Source organism: Clinocottus analis, unplaced genomic scaffold (genome assembly GCF_023055335.1).
Source record: "Clinocottus analis isolate CAN_PGR_092001 unplaced genomic scaffold, fCliAna1.0.p SCAF_12, whole genome shotgun sequence".
In the NCBI taxonomy this organism is placed as follows: domain Eukaryota; kingdom Metazoa; phylum Chordata; class Actinopteri; order Perciformes; family Cottidae; genus Clinocottus; species Clinocottus analis.
This window is the reverse complement of record NW_027175843.1, coordinates 17,334,058-17,352,498: the sequence shown is the minus strand read 5'-3', so window position 1 is coordinate 17,352,498 and position 18,441 is coordinate 17,334,058. Positions and strand designations below refer to the sequence as shown.

The 18,441-nt window shown below is 42.4% G+C and overlaps 1 protein-coding gene across 1 annotated transcript; it reads right to left on the bottom strand.

The window, feature by feature from the left end:
- Nucleotides 1–802: 802 nt before the first annotated feature.
- Nucleotides 803–17,323, bottom strand: mrasa (muscle RAS oncogene homolog a). Its single transcript, XM_068572150.1, has 6 exons — nt 17,175–17,323; nt 9,701–9,948; nt 8,709–8,862; nt 7,104–7,203; nt 5,751–5,830; nt 803–4,456 (listed from the first exon to the last, which is right to left on the bottom strand). The coding sequence occupies exons 2-6, from the start codon at nt 9,891–9,893 to the stop codon at nt 4,357–4,359; spliced, it is 627 nt and encodes a 208-aa protein (XP_068428251.1). The 5' UTR covers nt 9,894–9,948; nt 17,175–17,323; the 3' UTR covers nt 803–4,356.
- Nucleotides 17,324–18,441: the final 1,118 nt, after the last annotated feature.

Below are 18,441 nucleotides of genomic sequence, written 5' to 3'. Positions count from 1 at the left end.
CAGAAGACCTGCTAAACGGTTTTTGTCCGTTTGTTTTCAATTGAAAAAATGATTGTCATCGTTGAAATTGTTCTTCAGACAATTGCATTGTGTCAATCAGGCGTTTGCTATTTTGAAGGTAATGTTTTGGCATAGTTCTACGATTTTTGTTTCTTCTCTTTTAAATTGAGGAAAAGTGCAAACGTGTGTGCGTCTGAGAGGATACACAATCAGCACAGTGCTGCCCCCCAGTGGCAAGACTCAAACAGCACAGAAACCCTGATCCATTCCTGTCTGCATCCTGGTGCATCGTTCTAATACAAAAGGACTCTGGTTTCCTCAGCTGCTTCACAGTATTTATGATCATAACAACGTTCCCCGATGAAGTAAAGGTTGAACCGAAGCGCTGCTTAATTGCAGCTGATACGCATGAGATTAAGCTCCAAAATCTGGTCGGGTGTTTTTTTTTTCCTTTGATTCACCGCTGGAGGGCAGACATCACAGCCATCTTTGTAATAACCCTGAACACCGTCTTGCTCCTTGTCTCCTGCAGAGCGCCTCTCACGCCTCTGAACAGAACATGAGTGTAAATCTATAGCAGAGATTAATGAGGGAGGAGGGGGAAGCGGTTTCAGCATTGTCGGTGTAGAAATCACTGGACCTCGACGGCTCAGAGGATTAATGAGCGGAGCTTCTGCTGAACAAGCAAAACCCGTGTAGCCATGTTCACCTCTGATCACGAGTGAAGTCATCTGCATTTTAATACATCATGCATACGCAGCTACCATCCATAAAACAAAGAAAGAAAGCAGAGAAACAGTCATAATACTTGTATCTCTTTATTGAAATATAATCGACCCCCTGAGGCTAGATTAAAAAAAGGCCACAGTTCGTTTGTGCCTCGTCTAGTTCCTCAGTCTGACACAGCCAGTTCAAACACAACAGACCTGTCCAAAAACACACGTTACACAACTGGTGCGACGAGTCCAAATGCTTTTTTTTTTTTTGTTATTCAAAACCTAAAAGTTCACCCTCACTGTCACATACTGACGTTTCAGGACATACAAGACTCAAATCAATTGCATAACTTCAACAATACTTGGTGTCTATCTGAAAGAAGAACAACAAACAAAAGAAAATCAACCTTTTTCAATACACAACCCCCCCCCCCCCAAAAAAGGTGCTAAATTTAGCTCACATATAATCCAGGGTCAAATGATGGAGACTTTTATATTCACTTTCGGCATTTGTGTTTTGGTCTGCCTGAAACATGAAGACGATGCAACAGATCAGCAGGTTTCTTTGTACCAGCCACAAGGATTCAGTCAACTTTCTAAAATTTCAAACTCTGATTTGGACCTCGAACCAAAAAACAACAACAAAAAAACAAAAAGTCAAACTAGAGGACATCCATCCGCCTGGACCGTGAGCTCAGTCTGCGTTAAGGGAACTGAGTGCGGAGCTTTGGGGAAATATGCGAGACGGCTGAGGATCGCTACCGGTCTACACTAAACATGAAGCGAGCCTGCAGTCACTGAGATTTGGAAGCATAAAAGTATGGAAACATCTCGCCTGGCTTTGTCCAACAAAAAAGGTAAGAAATAATCCAGCACACAAACCCACATCTTAGATTAAAGAGAACATGTTCAGTGAGCTTCAGAGGTGCAGGTTGGCCGATATCGTTACTGGCGGTGTTGAGTCTTTAAAGAGATAACGACTGCTGGCTCCATCTTGTGATTTTAAACGTACCGATGTAAACGCTCGGCACCTGAAAACGGGGGAAAGTAAATCTTTCAAAGTGTCGATTCAAATGTATTCATTTAGGAGATTTCACATTGAACAAAAGAACCAAAAGTTACACATTGGACTTGTTTGACGTTTGCGTGATCACGCCCTTCCACTGGAGTGGAGGAGAAGTCCTCAGGATCAAACCGATTCTTCTCCTCGGCCCGCGACACATGACACGTCTCTTCAGACGAGGCTCAGGGGCGAAAAGGCCCATGTGAGCCAAAGAAATGAAGAAAAAAAGGGGGAGGAGTTTAGCTTTTTGTCCAGGTCTGGGACACGCTGAGGTAACGTAGACAGTAATAAATTATTCAGTCGTTTAAAAAAAAAAAAAAAAAAAAAACACTTTGCAAGAATTATATCAATAATACAAAATGGTATCAAACATACATGATGCAACATTTTCAAACACATTCAGTTTTTTGTTTTTTTCTCCTCTGATCCAGAGTGTTGCTCGTCCGTCCGTCCTTCTCTGGGAACTCTTTGTGAAGTCCCTTCAACAGCAGACGTGGACTCAAACCGATGCTCTTCTTTCACTGAGGTTCATTTTTTTTCCCACTTTCATGCTGAGGTGAATTTCAATAACTGAGGAGTAGTAACATGGAACTTTTCTTTCAACACCTTTCGAATTATTAAAATCCCAATATATTTAAATCTCCTTCACAATCCACGCCGAGGCAACGGACACACACACACACACACACGCTAATTTGCCTCTTTGCTTGTTTTGTTATTCGATTTTACATTCAAATCATTTTTTTTCCTTTCATTTTTTTATTTTGGACCGCCCCCGGTTTGAACAGATAACAACATGCCAATAGGAAAGTCAGAAACTGTATTAAAAGTGCAAAAATGTATTCCTTCAAGAGACGGTAATTCTTCCAGACAAAGAAAAAAAAAAAAAAAACACTTTAAAAGGTTTGTCCACCGAGACTTTAGTGCGTTAACAGTACGAGCCATTTCATAGGTTATTAAATAGCACATCCCCACCCCCCGTCTGCAGACGTGGATGTACTGAATGTCTTGTTGCTTCGAGTGTTTCCTACAACTAAAGTTAGTCTGTGAGCGAGGTCAACATGGCTTCGCGCTGCCCGCTTCGGACGCGGATGTTTCCCCAGGGCTACAGTACGTATCCCCCCCCACCCCAAAACCGAAGGAGTGCTCTCGACGGAGCACGAGTCGTCCTGAATTCAGCGGTGCGGTCTGAAAAAAGCCCCTTGATTGAAATAAAGTGACATCACATTATTTTGGTTCGTGGCCAGTGCAAATCGGCTCCTTCCTGCTCGCGTCAGATCTATAACGCGAAGCGCTCGTTATCCCTTATCTGTTGTATTTCATCCCACGGATCTCTTGTAAAAACAGCATTGAATTTGTTTACATTGCCACCTATATTTAGATTGTTTTTTGATATCACAAATATAATTTTTTGATAATTTTTCTTTTTGATAGAAAAAAAAAACAAACATTTAAAGTAACTTGTTTTGAAGACGATCTGTTAAGACTACAAAGACACACACACACAACATCAGGGCTTTTGTCCATACAGTACTGGTGTAGACTGCACTCACGCCATTGGCAATGACCGAGGAGGCAACCGAAATAAACCGTAATTATTGTTCAAACATTTGCTCTGTGTCGTTATGAGAAAAAAATATATAAGGTGTGTCTGTAAACATGGCCGCTGACACATCAGTGTTGGCAAAAACCCTGTTATGTTGACATTAAAGTGTAACCACATACACCGACCAACCCCGCTGTCCATTACAATCACTATATTCAAACACTTATTCACCGAGCTGACGTGGCCACAGCGCTCAGCCGTCGCGTTACGACGACTTTTTCCTCGGCGCCACGTCCCCCTCGCTTGCCACGACACGTCCGTCCTTCCTTCCTCTGAACTGACATTTCAAAAACCAGCGCGTCACATGACCGCGGCGGCGTTCACGCGACGCCCACCGAACCCAACTTCTATTTTCACTCCCCACTCCCCTCCCCCCCCAAAAAAAAGACAGATCACTGGGTCTCCACTGCCGTGTTCATCCGCCATGCCCATGTGATGTCCCCTCTACGCAGAGACGACACAGCACAACACTTCTAGAAAACACACACATGTTCTTCCGTTCCAGAAACTGTGACGACAGCAAGGTGATGACCGGCAGGTTGGTGACAAACAAGCTCCTCCCCTTTTCCACCTTTTCCCAAGAAGACAAAAGTTCCAATGTCAAGGGGATTCTGATCTTCCCCCCCGCCCAAAAAAAAGGGTCTGTCGTCTAGAGCCACATTTTAAATTAAATCGATGGCCTTGATTGAGAAAACCGTTGAGTGGCACCGTAGTTCTCTGTTGAGGGACGTCTGAAGAAAACGGGACCATGAATTGAGGAGCGAGGGCTCAGCTCTCGCGCCGAAGGCTTCGTGAAGGGCGAGGGGACGTCGGCCCGACGTTTCGGGTTCACTTTCTTTTTCCCAGCCGTTCAGCGATCCTTTTGTGCTCCAGTAGTTAACCACTGCTGGGGAGTTCCCCGACATCCAAAAAAGGTATGTGGGTGTGCGTGTGTGTATGTTTTACGAATGGCCAACGGGGAGGAGGGGAGGTCACAATATGGCGCAGTGGAACCTGTGGGAACCCGCCGAACGCTCCGCTCGCCATTTCATCTTCTTTTTCTTCTTCTGGTTTCGCTCCGGCACCTGTTGTCTGCGGCGAGAGTGGACGAGGAAGAACAGAGAAAAAACAGCTTCAAAAAATATAATATCTTGCAAATATATTTGTTTTTTTAAAAAAAGGCAGCATCATAGGGCCCGGAACCAAATATTAAACATAAAATATACATAAATAAAACAATAAATACGACGTTTGAGGAGAAAGACAAAGGCATTTGATGAGCCTGCGGAAACTGTCGTAGTGGTTTATAATGTTTTAGCCGTCAAATAATCATCTTAGTGGTCATTTTCAAAGTGGAAACAAGCATTAAAGGAATATTTCAACATTATAATACATGTGCTTGTTTGCTTTCTTGTTACTGAGACAAGATTGATACTAATTTCATCTGTAGAGTAAATATGGAGTTTTACAGAGGGGTTATGAGCTGGACTATTTCCTGGCCGGGCGCTTTGACTTACTGGAGTCCCACAAGGTCAAACTAGGACAAAAGGACTGCTGGCTTTAGCTTCATATGTATGCAGACATGAGTGATATTGATCTTCTCATTCAACTCTTTTTGCATGCAAGTTAGTCATATTAAGCGTAAAGACAATAATAGCGAGGGTCACCTCTCACAGAAGTTACATTAAACGTGTTATGTGCAAGTTTTCAAAAGAAATGGACACTTTCTGCCTGAACTGCTGAAGCGTCAGCCCGAAAAGAGCAGAACCATTATGTCTTGATCCACCTCCTGTATGACTGAGTCTGACCACCAGAGGGCAATGTTGATCCATCAATACACTCTTTTTTCCCCATAATGAACTCTTTCTAATCTGGATTAATTCCTTTTGTACAGCCACAAAGGGTTAAAAAAGAACAGCTGTATAGTTGCGGAACCAAGATTAAAGCACTAAAACAGACGAGGCATGCCTACTGGAGGCTTATTGGACCTTGTAGTGAGAGAGACCTTAAAAACAGGATATGACCACATTCGAAACGTGGCCACAAATCAAATTCTTCTGAAATTACATGTGTCAAGACAGGAAATAGCTCTGGGATTTTTTCTTCTTTGCCGTTCCACTCTTCCCAAAAACACTTTCCCTGCTAGCGTACCGCTCTCTCTGTGCCACTGACCTCCACAGAAGTGAAATACACACTGAAGGAGGAGTGAGACAAGTCTATTACATGGTATGACTGTATTTGGGTTTGCAAGAGGGCCAATAACCGCTGTCCTCAATCAGTTCAACAGCTGTTACTGCAAGTAAATCTGTCTCACATTGGTTTTTTTTTAATGCAAAGCATTCTTAATGTGGTGAAACAAAGTAAACAAAAGTGAACCAGGACTTACCTTATGACACGGACCAGCTCATGAAAGGCTTTGTCCACATTCATTGGAGGATCCTTGGCACTGGTTTCAATATAAGTTATCTGAAGAAACAGAAATTTGGTCACTTTAATCCCTTCAACTGGTGCCATATGAATACATTTTTAAATACATGTTATTCTGTCTGTATACACGGTTTATTTGCATGACTTGTGTTTTTTTATTTTTACGATGAGTCTCTTGTGTGCACTTTACCCGTCTGCTGCTGTAATCCTGCAATTTCCCTACAGCGGGACTAATAAAGGAATATCTTATCTTAAACGTTCCAAAATTAGGCATGAATGGTATAACTATATTAATATAACATAAAATATAGAAATACACAGTATAGGGAGACATTAACCGAACGCTACAAGTTAAGAAACAATAAATCGTTTTTTGTTGTTTTTTTAAAAGTTGCCTGATGAGATGAAACTAGAATAAAATCCCATGAAGACACGACCTGTATCCGTGACAACAATTAAAAACTGAATTGCCCACTATCATTAATTCAACAACTCCACAGACAAAGACGGACAGATGTTTTCCCCGACGCGCGGCCAGCAGCCATGGAAATGACGGATGAGTCAACCGTGTGACGCTCGTCAGCGTGGAAACAGCCCCGAGTGTTGTGCTCTTTGTCCAGGCTGCATGACACCGCTGCAAAACTGAAAAATTAAAACAAGTGGGGGCCCTTGAATCCAAAATTGAAGAAAAAAAAAAAAAAGCGTGACATACATATCCCTGGGATAAAAAGAATACTGTATGCGTCCGTAACAGAGACAGTTCCCAGAATCCCTGTGGAAGACTCATTCACCACCACGGGGAGAAAGTAAACCTCTCAGATCAGATAAATTGGTGCATTCAGGATGGAAGTGAGTACACAGTGAGCACATTCGTGTTCACTTCAATGGCCGTGCTGCGCGTCTTCCATTAAGGCAGTTACATTTGTAAACCCCTCTTTTTCTCTGAATTTCATCCCTTCGTTCAGACTAAAACGTAACCAATGGAAGAGGATAACTGTTGTCGTATAATGATTTGGTCAGCTGGGGCCGTCTGTCCAAATCCTTATCAGATGTTAGCGGTGATGCCGCAGTTTTAGAGGGCGAGGAGAGAGCCGTCTGCATGTCGACAGCTGCATTTTCTATAATACTTTTTATTTACACGCGTCTACAATCAGCCGTGGAGACGACGTTTATTTAGTTGTATTCTGACCTCTGTGTCTGTGGGCAACAATCTTTCCTTCTTTGTGTTTAGCCTCTGCCGTGCACACAGGCTCATTTCGAAACGCTGAGAAACTGGGTTGACTATGAGAAATCAGCGCGCCTCCATACTTACGTTATGTTTTGCAGCCATCTCTTGGCCCTGGTCAGTGGTGACCTTTCTGAGATGGACCAAGTCCACTTTGTTTGCCACCAACACCATGGGGAAGGCCTCCCTGAAAAGAAAAGGGGGAAGAAAAAAACAAACACAATATCAGGTATCTCTGTATAACTGAATAATGCATTTCCAAACCACTTGCAGCGGTTTCAAGGAGTGTTTAATAAGTCCCTCGTGGTCTAACGACTAGTCTAAAGACCTGACAGGTTTACATTTAGATTAATATCACATGTTTCACACATTGTTGTAGAACTCTGACACCTCCCAGACACTCAAATCTTGTAGAAAAATGAGCTACAGTACAGCACCACTAAATATGGACATACGGCAACTTGCTCAGTTCCAGTTTCTATTTTTGTAACGTCTCAAGCTCAGTTTTATTGGCTACTGTCAGAGAACAGATGCATCTCTTCTCTGGCAGCTGACATTTCACAACACAGCCGATAAGAATTTCAGAAACAAAATCTGACGGTCTGCCAAACTCGTCTGCAGCTCGAGGAAAAAAGGAAGCGGGGACGAGATCCTGATGCTGAACCGTTCCAATGCTGAAACGGGACGACGCCATCTGTCCGCACGGGCCGAACAACGTCTGCTGAGTCAGCACAACTCAAACTGCCACGACTCAGGATAAATATTCCTTTCAGCATTTTAGAGTGTGTGGTGTCCTCAAAGTCACAGTGAGGAATTTGGTTTAAGACATTTATTTACATGCATCTACCATTTCACTCATATTTCACTGCTTTTGTGGACACAAGACTTTTGGTAAACCAATTTAAAAGCACCAAAACCGTTGGACCACCCAAGTAAAGTTATTTTCTAAAAGTCGCAATTATATTTTTCAGCTTTAGAGTCATATTTTCTCTTTCCACTTTTGCCGTGTGACAATGGTGCCTCGTTATATAGAGAGCTGAGATTGTTCTGCCATTTTTTTATGTGACGTATGGGTATATATCTTATATGAAAGTGTCTTTAAAAAAGGTGAATTTAAGAAATGATGTAAAATCAAGAAAATTACCTCAGGGCCCAGAGGATTAAACAAGAAAATAAAGAAACGTCCTCGTGATTTTGACGCAGCATTTAGAAAAAGCGCTGCAGGATAAATTGCAACACAGCGGGGAAACCGTTTCCAGGGGACAATAAAAAACTGATGCGCATGGCTGTTGACTTGTCATAAAAGGATTGTGATGTCAGCGTTGGAAAACGAAACACAGACCGCTCCTTTGTCTTTCATCATTGTGATGACATGATTGAGATATTACTGCAGATATCCGCTGTGAACATAATATCTGAATCAGGCGATCGCAATGACGGAGAGCAGACTTCAATAAATTCAAAAACCACAAACCATGACAGCCACGAGCGTGTCCCGATAAACTTGCGTCACTTGTCCTCTGGAAAGTCTCAGTGAAGACGTTGCTTCACATGCTTGTGTTGCGCCCATCCTAATTTAATTCTCAGTACCACACCGACGAGGCAATTTGGGATTGATTTTCAGCAACAGCGTAAATGTTTATGTTACATCACAACATGAGTTGCAGCAACGCCCTCATAGCCCCCACCCACCTGTCTTTGACCCGTAGTATGAGTTGATGGAATCGGTCCACATGTTCAAAGCTGGCCTTGTCCGTCACGGAGAAGACGATGAGGAAGCCGTCTCCCGTCCTCATGTACTGCTCCCTCATCGCACTGAACTCCTCTTGGCCGGCTGTGTCCAGCACTGCAGCGATGAAGGGACACGTGTGTTACTTTGGGAGGGTTAGTGATGGACTTATTTGACCAGGGCTTTGAGCATACTGTACTTTACATCTTGTCTGAGTAAGTCCAATTATACAATTTCACAACTTTTCCTACTAGATATGTAGAATATATTTTGTAAATGTTCTTTTCAGCTGCAGTCACAAATCCTCAATTAGGCATTTAAGTCTCCATCAGACGTCTAACTCAAGACCTTTCAAAAGCTGCAACAGAGAGTCAGTGATTATTAATAGTAATTGTTGATCTCCTCCTAACCAAAAGCATCGTTAAGTTTATCAAAAAACGGATATAAAACTAAACCGGTTCGCAGAAATCATTGGACAAATTGTCCAATTTTGTTATTTGGTTCCGGTTTAAATTTTTTCTGCAGGCACAGTCTCACTCACTCACACTCTCACACACTCACACACTCACACACTCACACACTCACACACACACACACACACACACACACACACACAACTTAGCAGAAGTCATTACTTAAGATTATTAGTTAAGACAAAGCGCATTCCCATAAACAGTTTTCTAGTTCTTTCCTGAGCTTCATATGTTTCCAACCTAAACTGAATACTTTAATGATGGAAGGATAAAATCATAGAATGATGCATAATAAGTCTCACATGCAACAGTGCCGTTTTCTAAAACGTCATTAATTCTTTCAACCGTTTTATGGTTAACTCTGCGGAGGAAACGGCGACCACCGGAATGCAGTTAAAAGCTGAAACGTATGAAGACGAAAGTTCCCTCATTGGTCAATAAAAAGGCCATGTTTAATTGAAACCAAAAGACATAAGACTCACCATCCAGTATGGCCCACTGTCCGTCTATCTCTGTGTGTTTGAGATACGAGTCCTCTATCGTGGGATCGTAGTCCGGCACAAAGATCTTCTGGAAAAATTGGATGGTGAGGGCGCTCTTCCCGACGCCGCCATCCCCCACCACCACCAGCTTGTACGTCGGCAGGTTGTCACTCGGCAGGGCGCTGGTCGCCATGGCTGGTGACGGTGAAAGGTAGGGTAGGAAGGCGGCTGGGGACACACACACCTGGCTGAGATGGAGAGGGGAGAGAGAGAACGAGGAAGGTGTTCAGGTTTTTTTTTGTTCCAGCTGCTTTTTTATAAAAAAAAAAAAAAATGTTTAAATCAAAGCAGAAAGATGGGGGGGGGGGGGGGGGAGAAAGATGGGCCAGAAGAGAGAGAGTTTAGTGCCCTATAAGTCGTCCTAAAGCATGTGTTCAAAGTTTCACCCGAGAGAGAGAGAGAGAGAGAGAGAGAGAGAGAGAGAGAGAGAGAGAGAGAGAGAGAGCTGTACGCGGCTTTACAATAAAGTAGAAAAGAGTTGAAGCAAAAGCAAAAAGTGGAACAATTTTTCCCCCTTATTCATCTATATCGAGAGAGAGAGATAGAGATAGAGAGAAAGAAAGAAAGAGGGACAGAAGTTTTCCATGCCCTTTGGTACATACAGTTTGTCGTCTTTGAGCCAACGTCTAACAGTTTGTACAGGAACTGCAGCTTAAGGGACGACAGTATTGACTTGTAGTATTTATGCTAAATGGGCAGAAATGAAACCAGAGAGCCGAGCAGAGTTTTGTCACGTGGCTTTAAGCAGCAACGTAAAGTCCATCACAGAGAGCGCTTAGTAGTCCAGTGGTTTCCCCTTTCACCCGATGTCTGTGTTCGATGCCAGCGTTGGGACCTTCTCTCTGAATCTACACGGTCAAATGCGGGCAAAATGCAAAAAAAATAAAAATAAAGCGAGGGGGTAACCACACTGACCGGCGGCATTGTGGTCCCACTCGCTTGTGCACGCGGGTGATGTGATGCTCCTTCCTGCAAATGTTTTTTTCACTATTTCACTTATCTACATGTGGCCGTAACATGTCAAGATATGATGCAATGCACCAGCAAAAACAGGGAAGGAGGAGACTGCGACCAAGTTAACCCTGCTGGATTACATTTTATTTTATTTTTTTAAATATAAATTTTTTATTTTAATGAAGAAAATAAGTTTGTTGGCGCTCAAGCATAGATACAATGTGTTATGGTGAGAAACACTGAATGCCAACATAACTATCACAATAGCTTAAAAGAAAAACGTCACAGGGTAACGTAAACATAGTGCCGCTAATGCAAACATTTCCTGCAGCGCCATATTAAGACCGTCACTGGAAAACCACAAACCTTTATTGTGAAGCAGCTACAGGAATCGCAGCCGCGTTTGCCATCAAGATTAGCTGGCTGCTATTACGGAAAGCATCGTAAGCTGACATGTTGGGAATATAAAGGACGAATAGTAAACGATGCAGCAGCCACAATAAAAAACGGGTATTGTAGAAAAACCCCTTGTGCTGTTCTCGCGTCATTGATTTTAATCAATGCCGCCGACTGCAGAAACCAGACTAATGACGTCTACTCTCAGTAACCCAGTACAACCACAGAACCAGCAGAGAAATATGATGGCTTCCACATAGATGGAGAACTCTAGCTTGTAATTATGGCTTTTTTGAAAACAAAAATAAACATCCATCCAGAGAGGTTTACCAGAAGAGTATTTTATTTTTAAGTCAAGTACAGTAGAGGGAAAGTAAGAAGATACATTTAAAACATTTGCAAATGATTACGATGCAGTCACACCTCAGGGGAACAGCTTGTACAGTATTATTTATACCAGACGGGGAATGAGATGGAAGCTTTAACTTGTTTGTATGTATGTGTTCAATGTTATGTCGTTGTTGCAAAAAGCTCACATCAGAGCTTACCACAAACACCAAGAGTCACGAGAGGGAAGCAGGAGAACAGAGAACGAGAGGAGGGTGAGAGAAAATCTGAAACAGAAGAGTGAGGGAGAGGAAGCGAGGGTACACGAGGACAAAGTTGATGAAAATGTTACAATATGGTGGAGTCGATTCGACAAACACTATTTTACTGTGAACGCGCACACATTTTGCCTAGTTGTCATTTCTCCTCGAAGCGATAGACCGTTCTGCTTCAAGGCGTAAACATTTAATGCAGTAGGAAAAGATTTTTAACACCATGTAATGTGTGATTCTGACTATCGGGATCTCTTGACAGTCAACTGCGACCGAAACGGACTGGATTCAAGTTCGCCAAATCAATCCTGACGTCCTAACCGCTAATGCTAGGTTGAAGTCTAGGTGTCAATCAAAAATCGAGCCAACTTGAAATGACGTTTGACCTAGTAGTGGTACTGGGAGATGTTTTTATATGTCACCGCGTTGTGCACGTGCGTCCTCGAAGGCACGACACAAACCTCACGCCTGCTGCCGGTTTCACACGGTCCTCCAAGACGACTGCGAGCACGGATGTACACCAATCGTGATTTATAATAATAAAAAAAAATAGATTAGGGAACGTTTTCTGTGGAAGGAAGGAAATGCATTTGTCCCTTTTGTACATCCTCAAGAAAATACTGAAGGTGAATGTGTGACACTAGAAAAGGTACACCAGCATCTTTAAAAATCTAAAACGCAAAGAAAAGATCTACACAATCAATACATTTCATATTTCACGCTAGTTTCTGCTACATAGTGTTAAGCATATGCAATTTTTACAGAATGCAAAAAGCACTGGCGCATCCAGTCAAGTCAGACCATCCACCGGGTTCGTTCAAATTTGAAACGGTAACATTTGAAATCAAACTAATCTCCTCCATCTTACAGTGAAATCCTTCAGCTCGCTAGTTCTCATTAAAGTGTCGCAACAGTCGAGAGCAGACAAAAAAGCACATTCACAAACTACTAGCACCACACCACCACCACCACCCACGCACCCATTCCTTCTTCATCCACCAGGAAACAGCTGTCAGCTGGCTACAGTCCATCCTTTCCTGCCCAGCACAATGGAGGGAAGGAAGATGTTTCCTTCCTTTCCAAAAACCAGCCAGTCAACCAGTCGAGTCTGCAGCAGCCAGGCAGCCAGCTCGGGCAAAGAATTTCCAAGACAAATTCCTGACGATAAAATGCCTCTTTAGCCACAAAAGTAAATGTCAACGCCACAATTTCACCACCTTAGACAGATTTTAAGTGTCGTGCAGAAAAGAAAAAAAAAAAAAAAAAAAAAATTGACAGCTTGAGAAGCCCCATGAAGTCACAGTAGCACAGTGTGCCAGGTTTGGCCCTCGCTGGAGCCAAGTCAGGTCACAACCTTGTATGGCGTGTCAGCGTTTATCGGAGTCTCACCTGGTGAGGGGTGGGGGCATTTTCTGGGACGCCACTCACTGTTCTGCAAGACCGAAATAATCCACAGACACCAGTGTTAAACAAAATTCATTTGCGAGTGAAAGCTTGGTGAAGCAAATGTCATATGTGCCCAACCAAAGTAAGTCATCTGCTCAATGTGGCTTTACAAACCCTGATGTTTCAGAGGGCCAACCGAGGCCGCATGAGGACATTCTTACAGCGTCGTACACAACGCGCTCTGTGTTCACACTAATGCCGATGAATAGAAATCCTTTCCTATCGGATTTGGCCTTTCATCCACACTAAGCTGGCGTTTTCCACCCCCGACAACCGGGAATCAAGAAAACCCTCTCCAGAGGAGTTGAATCTGATAACACCCCTCTCGTGTATTGGATGGAGCTTGTTCAACACGCTTACTTATGGCTGTTAACCCTCACTGGCCTGATACTTCTTTGATGTGGCAACATTAATAAGCAGTTGTTGCCCATTTTGTGTGTTGATAACTGATCGTGTGATATCATGGTGTGATAGTTAATTGTTATTAATATCGCTCGTCTCAGAGCATTTAAGTTGTGCTTTGATTAGGGGCTTAAACGCAGCAGTACAGAAATTAGGGGTTTGGTTTGTCCGATCTGCAGAGACGTGGCGGTGGAACATAGCAGACTCTGTGACGAGGACGCGCTCCTTATGTAGCTCTAAAAAATAAAAAATGGCTCATCATTTCAGGTGGTTACACAATAATACACAGACTAATCAGCGACTATGGATGCAAACCCCACACTCTGGTGTCAATGTCCCGCACTTTACATCCACAACCCAGCTGATTCATAAATGGAAAAACTATTGAGTAACATACCAATGATTACTAGGAGACAGTGCTGGAATAAGATGAAAGAGAGTAGGAGACAACCAACTGATTATTTAACATGAAAAATACTTTGTCTGGCCACGTCTGTCAAAACAGTCAAGCCACTAGGAATCAGGCGATGGATGTAAAGCACATACTGTTGTCCTAATGTTTTGGCTCTTCCATTTGAGGCAAGCTTTTAAAAAATAGTTTAAAACCACCAATAACGCACAAACAACATTGATCCACAATAGGTCACAGCCTGTATTGTTTAATGTCTCGCTTGTGGCAAAGTATCCAAATGTCTATTAATCAGATAAACCCACATTTCAAATCTGCTTTACATCACTCTGAAACAGTCACTGAAGCACGGCAGATATATGAAGTTTTTGGACGCCTTGCTGCACACACTGGATGTGCAGCAGTGTGACACTGCGTAGCATGTAAATCAATAAATGGCGCTTCATTTCCATGTCGTTTCACTCGTTTCCTCCGAAGAGCTAATCTCGACAGCTGTGGCAAACAACAATTAAGCTTCTCCTCATCCAATGTGATGGCTCAAGGACCAGCGACACGTGTCATCAATTCCCAACTCCCTCACTACACCTTCCTTACATGCATGCATGTGGGTTCACGTGTAAAACAACAACAGAAGCAGCTGGTGTGTTTTGGACTTCTTATTCCGTCTTCACTGTGACTCCATAAAGCCTCTCTGGGCTCTTGGGAAACAGTTAGTTGCTGCCTTGGGAAAGGATGAAGGGACTTCCCTCTTCACATGGGAACAAAGCAGCAACACATCTCACAGAACAGGAATAAGGAGGAACACACCCCGGCCTGAGCCGGAGCGTTGATATCAACACTCATCGATCATTCCAGAGAGGTGTTGAGTCAAAGTTCACAGAGTTCAGAAATGTGTGCGACAAACTCGAGTCAAACTCCAAACCTTTTTCTTTGTTTAGAGAGAGACTTATGAACCATTTATGCAATGGACAGTTACATTTTATGAATAGTGACTGATTACCAGGATATGAACAAACAAACAAACAAACAAACAAACAAACAAACAAACATTCTTAAATACTGAAACCTAGACTTTTTGGATGGACCGGTTGCAAGCAATTAATTGCTTGCAGCAACAATATTGTCAATATTCTCCAGTTGTTAATGTGGTCAAAAATCAGAGCCACATCAATATATTATTTCACAGAATTTGCGATTCATAATGTTATTCAATAACCATAATATCTAACAATTTGAAATAAGGTGATTATAAATCATGAGGCCGCCCTGCATAAATATAGCATATTTCTGATGAGTCCTAAATTTCCATTTGTTTACTTCTCTACCATGATAGCGAGCTAGACAGTTTTCTCAAGTCATGATTATCCCGATGATGGAAATTCACCACAATTAACGTAGTGTTTTTTTGTATCGTTTTAAAAAACACAAATCATCATAGTCCTTAATGATTCCATCATGCTTGCTGGCATGGCATTAAATTAACGTAAAAGATGATTTCCTCAGAAAAAAAAACAAAATAGAATGTGACTCGCTGGATGAAGAGGTACATCTGCTTCACACAGGTACAAATGTAATGTTCAGTAAGATGCACTCTGTCCAACTGAGACAATGCCTTACTGTCCAGAGTAGCTTCAAACTGATGGTCATGTGGGCAACAGAAAGCTATGATAATAATACTGTGACTTCAGATGTTGAAATACATTTTTAAAAGACAACTAAAGTGCTGTTGTGCTGATGTCACTTCCATTAATCGGTTTCAGGAAATGAGGTGAGCAAAGTCAGCTGCCCACCCCATCCCTCCTCATCACATTTCTCTCCAATGATGATGGACTTCATGCACACATCTTTGAGACCCCTGAGCAACATTTGGCTAGGAGAACAAAGTGCAAATAGCCCAATAGAGAGCTTTATAGCTAATCACATGAGAGTGGGTCACCAATGACTAACTTGCCACAGTCTGGGGCTGTGACTTGTGAGAGCATTTCCTTCTCTGGCTTCATTCATTCTAAAAAAATATATTTACCCCTCCAAAATGTATTTTGGAGGGGTAAAGTTATCACATTAGTCCACTGAAAGACGAGGAATTGTCATATTGAATTATTGCTGAGCCCAATGCGAAACTTGAATACAAAATACTATATTTTAGCCGTTTGGTTGCTCAAGTCTAATCAATCCTCCAGATCTGGATCATTTATAGTCCCGATGCCACTATTCCACACAACAGGCCGAGCTTTTGCCTCACTTTGAGGCGTCACCTACAGCAGATTAGACTTCATATACATCCGAGTGAGAATATGAATGTCACGCGAATCAATATTTCATAACAAGTACCCTAATATTACCAGGCCTCATACACATGTAATGGCTCGCTCACACACACACACACACACACACACACACACACAACCCTGGGTGGGAAACTGAGCATCTATAACATCACTGGCAAACCATCGAGACGGTTTCCCCCCAGGTCAAAGGTCACAATCAGGGAAATTGCATGCAAACGTCAGCAGTGATGGACGTTCCCATTAAGTTATGATGGATGGACGTAGGGGTATCTGTTCCTTGACAACCAAATTATCTGGTGATTTCACTTCGCTATAAATAGTGATTAGCGTGCGTGTGCGTGTATGTATGTGAGTGGACTGGGGTGCTTCTGAATGATCTCATCCTATGATTTGGTACATGAAGAATCCCTCTGTTCTCTCCGTCCAGCGGTTTCATCTGCACACCAGAGCTGGACACCACTGTGTGCAATTGCATAAAAAAATAGACCCACCGTGGTCAAACATACTGCGGTGATCATGTCTGACACACGGGAAAAAGCAAAAAGCACTGTGTTGTTGTTTTTGTGTGTGGCAAGAGGCAGGGCCCCGTGTTCGTGTGTGTAAAACCAACAGAAGCCGCACCTGAAAAAAAAATAAATACATGAAAACGGATTTCAGTTGCTTCATCCGTCTTTTGGAGTTTGCAGCAAAAATGAGTTTCCTCAAACTGAACGCAGCCGTTGATGCACTCAACCAAAGCGAAGCTAACTTCCCCCGGCCGTTTACCGCGCTGTCATCGTGTCAGTTAGCCGGGCGACGGGCGATATACACGGTCGGTTTTTTTACACAGACGGGTCGGTGTTGCCGTGGACGCAGACGCCCGCATTGGCGACCTCTTCTTTCTCCGTCAGGACGAGGGAAGAAAAAAAAAAGACACTTACCGATGTGAGATTCGCTGTCGTGGACACAAAGAAGAAGAAAAAACGTCCTTACGCCGACATATTCCTCCTCATCTCTCTCTCTTCTTCCTCGGCTTCAAACCGCCGCCGCCGCCCTTTCGCCACAGACGGGAGTGAGCTGCCCACATCGGCGAAACAATACGTTGAATAGCTAATCTTTGTATTGCAACAGCTGATGCTATAAATAGAAAAGCCCCACAGGGGGAGTAACCGTTTTTGGGGAGGAAGATATTAAACCGTTAAATGTAGTTTTTCAATGTAATATGATCTCCATGTTTGAGAATAATTCAAATCTAACGTATTATTTCCCTTCGTTATGTTTGTTTCTGCTGTGCTAAAATGTAAAAATCTCACCAAGTAGGGGGAGTGTCCCCCTTTTATGTGAAATGGACTGTTCCTCTTTTTTTTCATATAGCGGACTTCTTTAAAGAGATAGTCTTGTCAAATTAGCCGTACCTAATTTGAGAGGAGTGAAACGAATTGATTAAAAAAAATGTGCATTTTCCTTTTAGTTGAATCGTGGAAAACTGATCATTTTAATTAAATAATACGACCATTGTATCTTAATCAGCAAAAGCATAAATCAGGTTATGATTTTTCAGACTTTTCAGATTTTTTTGTCTCCTGTTTGCTATGTTATGAGCAAACTTAGTAAACCCTCTCATCAAATTAGTTTGGGACATTAGCCCAACAAATTGGGACAAAGAGACCCATACATCTTTTTACATGTTAAATATACTCTTAGCAACAGGTGAAGGTTATCAAGCATGTGAAGAGGTGAGGTTTAGACTAGTCCAATTTTAATTTGCGTCTGTGTTTTATAGTAGTATATCGTATAAGAGTTTCTTTAGTGATCTGCTCCACAGCTATTCTCACATGTTTGCATCCACCATACACAAACATACATACACACACAAATGTATGTTTGTTTTTTCACTCAGATATTTTCACTCTCACTCCCTCCAGTATGTTTGTCTGGTTATCTTTAGTTTGCATAAATAATACCCCTTCTTTTATGTATGCGGATGTCAGTATATCTTGACGCATTCATGAATGCATATATGCACATATATAACATATAAATTTAACCATTTTCATTCCCTGACATCACAAGAATAGGAATTGATAAGTGAAGTAGGCCTGAAGGATGCACCTAAAAAACTAATGTGTGTGAGAAAACAATAGGCCTTTATCACAACCGACATTTTGACTTGTCATAGTAGGAAAAGCACAGGTTCATCAGCGCTGG